The 10924-nt window shown below is 38.5% G+C and overlaps 1 protein-coding gene across 1 annotated transcript in view; it reads left to right on the top strand.

Annotated features, from left to right (window-relative positions):
• The first annotated feature begins 5059 nt into the window (after positions 1-5059).
• Positions 5060-10924, top strand: part of LOC121318987 (1-phosphatidylinositol 4,5-bisphosphate phosphodiesterase zeta-1-like) — a 32349-nt gene continuing 26484 nt past the window's right edge. Inside the window, exons 1-2 of the mRNA XM_041256224.1 lie at positions 5060-5255; positions 7484-7685. Coding sequence (XP_041112158.1) covers positions 5060-5255; positions 7484-7685 — 398 coding nt within the window. The remainder of the gene's footprint in view (positions 5256-7483; positions 7686-10924) is intronic.

Here is a 10924-nt window from a genome sequence, read left to right as displayed (position 1 = left end):
GCTCTTGGAGAGATTTTGGCAGGATAGCCACTCCTGGGAAGATTCACTACTGTCCCAAACTTTCTCAATTTGGACAATATGGCTCTGATTGTGATTTGGTTTTGTAACCCTTTCCAGATTGATAGGCATCAACAACTTTTTTTCCGGAGGTCTTCAGGAATTTCTTTTGATCGTGGCATGATTTGCCTCTAGAACGTGTGTGCTGACAACTTCACTGTGATGGTAAGGGCCAAAGTTAGTCGTATTTATATTGGGGAGGGCTGGCCCAAATCAGGCCTGATTGTTAACCAAAGTATTCAAACAGATGACCCTAACTAACCCTTTAATTAGATTGAGTTAACTGGGGGGGCAATAACTTTTTCACACCTGAAGATTACATGTTTGATTACCTTGCACACCAAACAAATGAAAGAAGCACCAAACTTTGGTGTCATTTTTTTCTCTCAGATTCCCTCTCTATACTACTACAACCCACAAAAAGATCTGACCAAATTCAATGTGAAAAATGTGCAAAAATGCAGAAAATCAGACAGGGGGCAAATACTTTTTCACAGTATTTGACAGGCTAAAATAGTTAATTTATTGTAAGATATTACATCTTTTAGTTTTTTTCCTGGGATGTCCTGTTAAGGGCATGGATACTTCATATCCTCTACAGTACATTTTTCACATATTTCATTTCATACCTGTTTAATATCCTATCATGTTCTGTATGATTCTCTGTTATTGTTTCTGCTGAGATCATGTGCCATGCTTACTAACTATTCCAGCAAGCACTGCTTCTGAAAAGACTCCCCAAGGCTGGCTGTAGAGAAGTGAGTTGAGGAAGCATAACCGTGCTGTCTAGGATTCAGTGCACCATGTTTCACCTAAGAGCTGCAAACAGGGTTTTTAGGGTGAGCCTTTCCGGAAGCAATTCCTGTTGGAAATGTTAGTAAGCACGAGAAATAGTGATCTTGCCAGAAATGACAGTACAGATGCATACAGACCAAACATTAGAACAGTGAGCATGAGACTTGTACAGCTCTGATTAGCCCTTATCTTGGACTATCTATATTGCCTACCAGATATGGTACTCCCAGATTGTGTTAATGGAGCTCTATGAAACCAGCCATGCGTAAAATGAAAAGTTAAAAATAGAAAGGTTCATATGTGAGGTTGCTTTTAGCCGTAGGGTCGACTCATTGCTGACTGACACCTGTGCTGCTGAGTTGCTGCTGAGTTTGAGGTTTGATGTTTCATGATTGATTTTGTGTTTTTTACTCCTTGTTTATTGTGTTTGATGTTTCATGATTGATTTTGTGTTTTTTACTCCTTGTTTATTGTGTTTCATGTTTCATGATTGATTTTGTGTTTTTTACTCCTTGTTTATTGTGTTTGCTGTTGTTTGCTGTGGGGGTGTGACCCTCTTGCCAGCTCGTCATTGTAAATGAGAATTTGTTTTCAATTGACTCATCTGGATAAATCAAGGTTTTGATTGGTTGATTGATTGATACAGATTCTAGGCATGGACTTAGCCTGGTATAACATGATAATACCACATTCGGGTTTAAGTACACCCAAGCTTTTTCTCATTTGACTGAACTATAACTTTACTTACCTTGATACAACATAGTTGATAATACTACACTGCGGGTTTGACATTCTGAAAGGTTTTGAGGATCAAATGAAACAGTGCTGTTTAATGTCTAAAGAGCTGCTTGGCATTGCAGAATTATTGCTTTTCAACAAACACAGCTTCAGCAAGTCTTTCTGAGTTAAAGCCAGAGAGGGGAGCTATATCTTTATTGATTTCCCTTATGGAAAAAAACAGATATTTTTAATATATGGTAGAAACTTATGATCCTTATATTTTTTATATATAGAAATTGGCCCCTTTTTATATATTTAAAATAGTGTACTCCAAATATTTATTTTATATGTTGAAAATACATGGTGCACTATTAGTCTGTAACCCATATAAAATAAATATATGGATTACAGACTAAACTATATTTTAAATATGTCCCATATATTTAAAATATATAAAAAAGGGGCCAATTTCTATATATGAAAAATATAAGGATCATACTTTCCTAGTATATATTAAAAATATATGTTTGTTCCATAAGGGTTGTTTGTTTGTATTTTCAGGGCCCAAGTTTCTTATTTGACCTTGTTTGTTTGTATCTTCAGGGCCCAAGTCTCTTATTTGACCTTGTTTGTTCGATTCTTCAGGGCCCAAGTTTCTTACTTGACCTTGTTTGTTTGTATCTTCAGGGCCCAAGTCTCTTACTTGACCTTGTTTGTTTGATTCTTCAGGGCCCAAGTTTCTTACTTGACCTTGTTTGTTTGTATCTTCAGGGCCCAAGTCTCTTACTTGATCTTGTTTGTTTGTATCTTCAGGGCCCAAGTCTCTTACTTGACCTTGTTTGTTTGATTCTTCAGGGCCCAAGTCTCTTACTTGACCTTGTTTGTTTGTATCTTCAGAGCCCAAGTCTCTTATTTGACCTTGTTTGTTCAATTCTTCAGGGCCCAAGTCTCTTACTTGACCTTGTTTGTTTGTTGGTGTGCAACCCCTCTCAGTAGACTCTGGCAAGCTTGGTCATTGTCAATGTGATGAGATGCTACAGAGAGCTCAGGTAGGGTAGTGATGCAGGCCGACAGCAATGGCTGAAGGTATGATGATGGCAAAGACTGAACAAAACGGGAACAGTTTCAGAAGACAAAGTTATTCTTTATCAGTGGTTTTCTTTCCAGATTCATTGCAGGTCAGATAACAGACAACCAGGTTGTAAATTAACTAAGTGAGCCCGATGAGGGTCAAGGAACTGTTTTAGGGCTTGATTGGAAGTAGTGGGCTGATAAGAATCTTGATTGGAAGTCCTGGGCTGATAAGAATCTTGATTGGAATCCTGGGCTGATAAGAATCTTGATTGGAAGTCCTGGGCTGATAAGAATCTTGATTGGAAGTCCTGGGCTGATAAGAATCTTGATTGGAAGTCCTGGGCTGATAAGAATCTTGATTGGAAGTCCTGGGCTGGTAAGAATCTTGATTGGAAGTCCTGGGCTGATAAGAATCTTGATTGGAAGTCCTGGGCTGATAAGAATCTTGATTGGAAGTCCTGGGCTGATAAGAATCTTGATTGGAAGTCCTGGGCTGATAAGAATCTTGAGAGCCAGAGTTAGACAATACAATATAGCCTATGTTCCATATAATTCAATGTTTTAAATAATAATGCCTTCATAACAGTACATTTCAATGACAAATGTATCTACTGAAAGTTTAAGCAAAACCTATTTTTGGAAATGTTCTCTTTAGAAGAATGGATATACAAATAAATACATGCAGGGTTGAACATTATAAAATGGGACAAAATACATATTTGAATGTAGGCTGTCTACACATTGTGATTATACACATAATGATAATAGAAAATCTTATTTTTTTACACTTGTATAGGTCTGCTAGTGTATAAATTACAGTCCATTCAGTTGCTGCACCAGGAGGATTCAGTAACACTTTACATTAAGTGTCTCTAATTACTGTGTATTTATATAGGAGTTACTTAGTAAATACATGTGTTCTTACACATTATTACAATGTTATTTTGCATAGTCACAATGTACTTTATGTGTAATTTTCTTTGCATGAAATAACCCTAACTCTAACCCTAACATTTTTTTCATATAATTGTGTACTTACATATATCGTGCAAAAAGATTTACATATTAAGTACACTGTAACAATGCATAATCACATTGTAATATGCGTAAGTACACATGTACTTAGTGTGTAACTACTATGTAAATACACAGTAATTAGAGAAGCTTAATGTAAAGTGTTATCCTCTGTTACTGACCAAAGAAACCTGCTATGATGATGTAATAATTAGGGGTGTGCAGATTGTCCTTTAAGAAGTGTTTTGTCAGCAGTACTGCCATACCAAGGCCATGCATTGACAATGAAAATATGTAATGAAAGTAGCAATTGTGTAAGCAAGACCAACTGAAGGAAAGTTTTGTCTTGTAATGTGTAATTAACACCTTACAACTTCAAACTTCCTAAAGGGGATTACTCATAAAATATCTGCATACTCCTAGAATTAATATAGAGTTTCTCGGGCCTATAGGACGTTTTCATGCTATGTCAAGCAGAGGGGCGTGACCGGGCTATCCCATCATCTACACAAGTATTTGGATAATTCAATAGAGGCCCTCCAGGTGAACTCCCTCTAGTGTGGCCTCTGTGTGTCTCATGGGATGGTTTAGGGCTTTGTCACTTAGGGATCAGTGTTTCAGGGAGGTTCAGTGTTTGGCAACAGACAAATCTACCATAGGGGATTGCTGGCTCTCAGTAGGGAGGGGAGCAGTTAGAGCAGGATACACATTTACTGGAGATGTTTGCTGATTGTGGAATAGCTCAATAACCTTGGAGTAACCTTGGAGTAAATGCTAAGCCATTGTGTTTTACTTCCAGCTCATTGATACTCTACCTTAGACTGGCACTCACATTCTGTGTCAAACAAACTGACTTTTTTGATGACATGTTGAAAGCACTTGTTGCATGATTATTGTAACTTTAGGGCTGGATGAGTGTACAGGGAAATCAAGTGACTCCCGAGTGGATAAACACCAGAGAACTTGAGGAAGTGCAAGCAAGGGAGATGATTTTCACACAAGCAGTTAGTCATCTCCTAACTACACGGCATAAATGGTAGCCCCAATAATAATTAAAAAACAAATAATTAAAAAGGGATTGTGGAACACAACATATATTAGTTTGTGACTTCTAACACTGGTCACTCTAAATAGATTGTCAGTTTGTCTGGTGAGATCATTATTAATGCCCAAACTACTCAAACAGTTTTGCGACATTCCAGTATCTTTTCAGTGTCGAGATCCTGCAGCAATTACACTTAACAAGCTGAAGGGTTTCCATAACAACCCTTTTCTTTTTGCATAGCTCTGCTGCAATCCCTTTCCAAACAGGGCAGTCTCATCACAGTGTAGAAGCTAATATATAACCTATATCTTTTGTTTAGCAGTATTACGTCAGAGTGAATGTGGGTAATTAAGGATGACAGCCAAAGGCAAAGGCAAAGCCTTGTCTCGGAGAGACGATATCAAACTCATCTTCAGCTGCTACGCCCCTAGAGGTAAAAACCTTTCAGCCCAGGGTCTCCTCGACTTCATCCAGAAGGAGCAAATGAATAGTCAGGCAGACATGAAGGCAGTGGAACAGATCATTGAAAACTACGAGATTAATAAAACAGGTAGGTTGAGTGTGTCTCTGTGTACTCTTAGGTTGAGGGAACACGAAGCCCCTTTGTGGCTTGGAAATTGGTTTAAGGAGATTAGGTTTCAGGCCACTGCACGGCACACCGGGGAAGACTGGGGGTTTGATACAGAAAGTTGCCTTAAACTAGGTTCCCTGGAACTAGGTTTTTCAAGCCACTGTTCCTGGCAAAGTGACTTTGTTTTCTCTCAGATTTACAGAGATTTCTACTTACCGTACACATCGATTATTACTGATCACAGCCATCACGACCATTTTGACCATAGGATGTGTCACGATGTAGTACAGCCTTTGATTTTTGTAGGGTATGAAATGGAACAAGTTTAGGGTGGAAAAAAATTCTATCACTACGGCACCCATGACTGCAACAGAAATCACATAGAAAGTGAATGCATATCGATGCATAATATTTAAGCCAGGCGTGATCAAAGTTGACCCTTCCAGTCCTAGTCTTTGTTACTACCCTGTTTTAAGCTATTGATCAATTGCCAAATCTGCATGATTATCTATATATAGAAGAATCATCCCCTTCTTTCACTGTGTTTCAGTTTCACTCTGTTAGATGTATTTAATAGATTTCTCAAATCTTATTTGCATTGCTTTCTGTACTGTAGACTGCAAATACCAAGTCGACTGTGGGGTTTGTATAATATCAGTTGGTCATCTGACCAGCTCCACTAAACAGTGAAACCTTGTTTCTGCACAAATTGCTTCTGAAGATGTATTTATTGACTTTACGTCAGCTTTGAAACAACATCATATTTATAGAGGCTTAAGATGTCAAATGTTCAGGAATAGTACTGTAATTGAAGACCTGACAAAATAAAACAATGATAACGATGCACTCTTGTTTTTTTCATTTTTTAGAACGAAGGCTTTATGTATTGTTAGAAGAGAGAACAATCACTAATGTATTATCTACAGTACTGGAACGGATTGTATTTTCCTGGGGGGGGTTTCCGTTTTCTAAAAGCTGGTTGGTCCATTGCTACTGGATCAGTCTGTTTTATTAAGTTAAACCAATTTCTGTTTGTTTAACCATAATTGGTGGTCTTTGTCAATAATTGACAAAAGCAACAATCAAAGAGTACTTCTGTGTATTATGTTAATCAATAAAACCCTATCCTAAAGAACCAAAAACCCTAATATTAAACTCCCCTTCGTTCAAAATAGAATTAAAATGAAAAAGAAAATGAAACTTACTGCTTTTAAAAATAAAGCATGAGAATAAGTTATTACCGACCCTGGCATGAACCCGGTTCTACACAGTGAAAGCCCAGGATACTACCCCTTTGCCATTCTGTGCAGCGACAATGAAACAGCAAGCTAAATATTCAAGGTATAGATCCAGCCATTTAGTGCTCTTCATGGGTGGATACTCCTACAGTAGTGAATGTCTCCAGAGCCTGTTACTGTCTCACAGAAATTGACCATTATTTTTATATCAAACATCATTCCTTCAGCAGATGTACCGCCAGTTGTTTTTATACACAAATGACCATAATTTAAAATGACTTGGAGCGAGCTGCATATTTAACTAATCAAAACCCACAGGTAATGTTACAGCTCAAGGAGTTTGGTTCTGGCAAACCCACAGGTAATGTTACAGCTCAAGGAGTTTGGTTCTGGCAAACCACAAACTAGCTTTCGTGTTTACTTAGATATCGGCACAGAGAAACATGAAAAGAACAAGGAATACAATTGTCTGAACAGAATGAGTGGCTTCAGCCTGCGCCACCAAGGGAGTATAGAATAGGGGTGTGCTTTTAATAAACTTCTAACTGAAATGATTGAGAATCTAAGGCAGCTCTTTATCAAGTAATTAAAACATATCCATTAAGTGAGCATACGAAGAAGAACCACGCAGACGATCTCTGAATGTGGGATCCCCTTATACCAGTGTACCATATTAAAAGCATACCAAAGTGTAATGAAGCACAGTAAAAGCATGGTAAAGCATAGGTAGGTACTGTAAAGAAAAGTGAGGTATGGCAGGTAAAGCATTAAAAAAAACATGGAAAACCAAGGTAAACTATTGTAAATGCATGGTATAACCATGGGAAAACATGCAACATTACTGTGCAAATTTTCATCGGTACTCATTGAAATTGGCTTTAGTAAGATGTGTAAGATGTGTTTGTAAGTTTGTAGCCAATGCTTCTTTCTTTCTCTGATTGAATAGCTTTTGTATTTTGGTATACACAGTCAAAGCTAAGAAATCAATGACATTCGGAGGATTTCTCAGATACATGGAGTCCGAGGACTGCTCAGTGAACAACAAAGACCATAACAAAGTGTACCATGACATGGACTGGGCTCTGTGCCATTACTTTATATCATCCTCACACAATACATACCTGATAGGAGACCAGCTGGTAGGAAGAAGCCATCTGCATGCATATGTAAGGTATGTTTCTGCACTTTCTATTGTAAACATGTTAGTTGAATATGTGGTGGATCCATTAGAAATGTGGTAAATAGGCAATGGGATATTACAAGAACAGATTGAGCAGAATATGAAATCCCAGCACAGTATACTACAAGAGCATCTTAATCTGCTAGTCAAAGTCAGTAGACCAGTGGGCCTAACTGGGAACCTGAAGGTCATTTGACTGTCTATTGTGTGTCACTGGATGTGCTGTGAAGGTGAGGTTATTTTCTGCTGCTCCTTAACATGAAACAGCAAGAAGCAACAATTTAGCTGTGGAATCTCCCAGGGTGCCCATGGCTCTTCCGGCAGATCTGGGGGTTGCCACAGTGCACGTGGTTGTCCTGGCAGAGCCACCAACACATTGCAAAATGCTTCATTCTGTAACAGAGCAACTCTCAGCTAAACTGCATTATTGCAGGTATTGACTTTTGTTGATCTTTAGTAGCAATGGAATAAACCAAAACAAGCAGTATTACTGGTACTTGCCAAATGCAAAAAGCTGCAGTGGTGCATCTGCTTGTTTGCACTGATTCAACACTGGCACATAGCGAGATTGTTTGGAAGACAGGATTTCATTATGAAGCCAACATATCAAAACATATCTCTTCTATACCAGGTGGTGCGGTGTCTGTGCAGCGCTTGATATTTCATGTAGTATTTCCTATGGCTGTGACAAATGTCACTACATTTCTTTTTTAAATGGTTGTAATGCACAGGCAATGGCATTCCTACATGCTTGTATTTGGTATCTATCAGGTTGAGCCCTCCTGTTTTTCCCCGTTTACACTATATTGTTGAAAGATGTGATCGTGAATGGCAATCTCGTGTTTGTGGAGATTGAGGATTATTTTCGGTAGTGCGAACAGGGTGAAGGATTTTTTCTTACTTGGCTCTGTGTTATTGTTTTTGCCTTATGGGCCAAATTGTGCACTAAAGCACTCACATAAGCCAGCATTATTGTACCACAGTGTTCCATTCCGCTTGACTTCAGACTAAAATACCAATCAAGGGCTTTCCATACAAAGAAACATTCCTGTGACTAAAGAGGAGCACACACATTCATGGGGAAATGCTCTTTGTTTTATTGTCTGCAAAAATCATTTTTACACACTTCCCCTCCCAAACTTTGCAGACTTCCCATGCGCTTCTTCAGCTCACTTTCTCTTTCATGGAAATTAACAACTCAATAACAAATGCAGATAGAATCCGCTGAAAAAAAGCATCGGTTTGAAAGTTGAAGCATGCATTCCAAAACCTGCAGTTTCAAAGTTCACCTCCACTGATCAAAACACAGTCTGTGTGTTCCTGCTCTAGAGACCAGGGTCCCTAGTGGCTGACCCAGACTGCAGCTTATACAGTAGTACAGGGGGAGGTCATGCAGTCAGGAACATGCTTGTTCGAATCCTGGTCTTGTTGAGTTGCCGATTTTGGTAGCCACTGTGAGTGTGGCATTGTCCATTGTGATCTCAGATGTATATATCAGCTAGGGTTGCCACAGTGACCCCTACTGGTCAGGAGCCAGAGGCGCAACATTGACTGCTTTGGTTTGCCAGTTGAAAACAGGTGCTTGACTAGACATTGGAAACAGAAACAGAGGTCACAAGCTGCTCTTCAGTCCTGCTGGGCAGGTCTGTGGGCTATAGCATGATTTAAATAGGCATGTTATTATTATTATTATTATTATTATTATTATTATTATTATTATTATTTTGATTATTGTCATAATACCATAATAATATAACAGTGTATGGGTTTATTTGTCATCAAATGTGTTTAACTTGTTTAACGTACACTTTGAAAAGGTAAATTAAAAAAAAAAAAAAAAAGAATTCAAAAGGGCTGATTGAGCAGAAAAGGAGTCTGTGGATAAAACACTCTGTAAGTCACGTAAGAAGCTCTTTTTTCCCCAGTGAATGTGGTTTACTTTGTAAATCAATGCTCCTTGAGCTGCTTAGTAATTTGCGTGTTTGGATTCTATACCATGTTCATCATTTCTCCCCATCGCCACCATATTATCAATGAACCAAGATTTAAGGCAGGCAGACAAACCAACAGCGGTGCATTGCATATGGCCCTTAAAATGTAGCAGCTTGCCGACCAAATACTTTAAACTAAATTCCCACTTTCCTTCTGTCATCCAGACTTAGGTTGTGTAACAAAAGAAAACAACAACAATACTAATATCTTGTAGAAGACTTCTTTCAAGTTGAAAATGGTCCTAAAGAGAATAAACATGCCTTCCTTAAATGAAATGTGTAGAAATGCGTAATAGTTTAGTGCTGTCCTTGAATGACTTTAGCTTTAAGAACTTTAAGTTCCTTGTGTAAAAAAGTGCACATCCCTTCCATGTCCCTTACCTAATTCCATAGTTATTCAAACCTTGTCTCAGGTGTTGTAACATTTAGTAATAAGCTTACCTGTTCTTATACCTAGAAGTTTGCTGGTGACTTCTCTGACAGACACAGGCATATGACATCAAGAGCAATTTCTGCTTGCCTCTCTTTTCTCTTACCTCTGACAACTCACGCGCCCTGGTCGAGAGCCAAACCCTCTTTAGTCATGAGCTATTACCACAGTCCTCGCTCCTCAATTCATGAATAGAACACATGACATCATGAGGCAATGCTATGCAAATGAGCTGACCCATGTGACTTGCCATGTGATTGGATGTGGAGTGCATAAGGCCTTGATCAGTAAGATGTTGTTTAGGTGGTTGTAAAATGGGCAGAAGCAAAGATTTTGAAAGGAGAATGATCTGAACTTCTCTGCTTGCAGTGGCGGAGTTGCTCATTCAGCCATGCAGTGCTTGTTCAGTTGCTAGTAGCTGACTGATCTCAGAACTTTGTCTTAAATGATTCAATGATTCAGCATCAACAACATGGCTAGGTAACCCATTCCATACTCTCATCACTCACTGTATAAACAGCTGTGTTTCACACATCCTTAAGGATTTGAAAATGTCCCAGAAGAAAACAATAACTGATCCGTCTTTTCACTACAGTGGCCTCATCATATATATTCCCCATATATTTGGGCCATGCTCAATAGTGAAAGGAATAATGTAATATTCAAAATGAAATCAATACATTCACTTACATTCATCCTAATATTGTAGCTGTTGGAATAAATATATATTTGAGCTTGTCAAAATCTTTATTTAGCGCCTTTCATAGTGGACCACCAACACAAAGCACTTTACAGAGGTAGACTGTGAA

This window comes from Polyodon spathula, chromosome 7 (genome assembly GCF_017654505.1).
Source record: "Polyodon spathula isolate WHYD16114869_AA chromosome 7, ASM1765450v1, whole genome shotgun sequence".
Lineage (NCBI taxonomy): Eukaryota > Metazoa > Chordata > Actinopteri > Acipenseriformes > Polyodontidae > Polyodon > Polyodon spathula.
The sequence above is the reverse complement of the archived record's forward strand: the minus strand, read 5'-3'. Positions and strand labels throughout refer to the sequence as shown.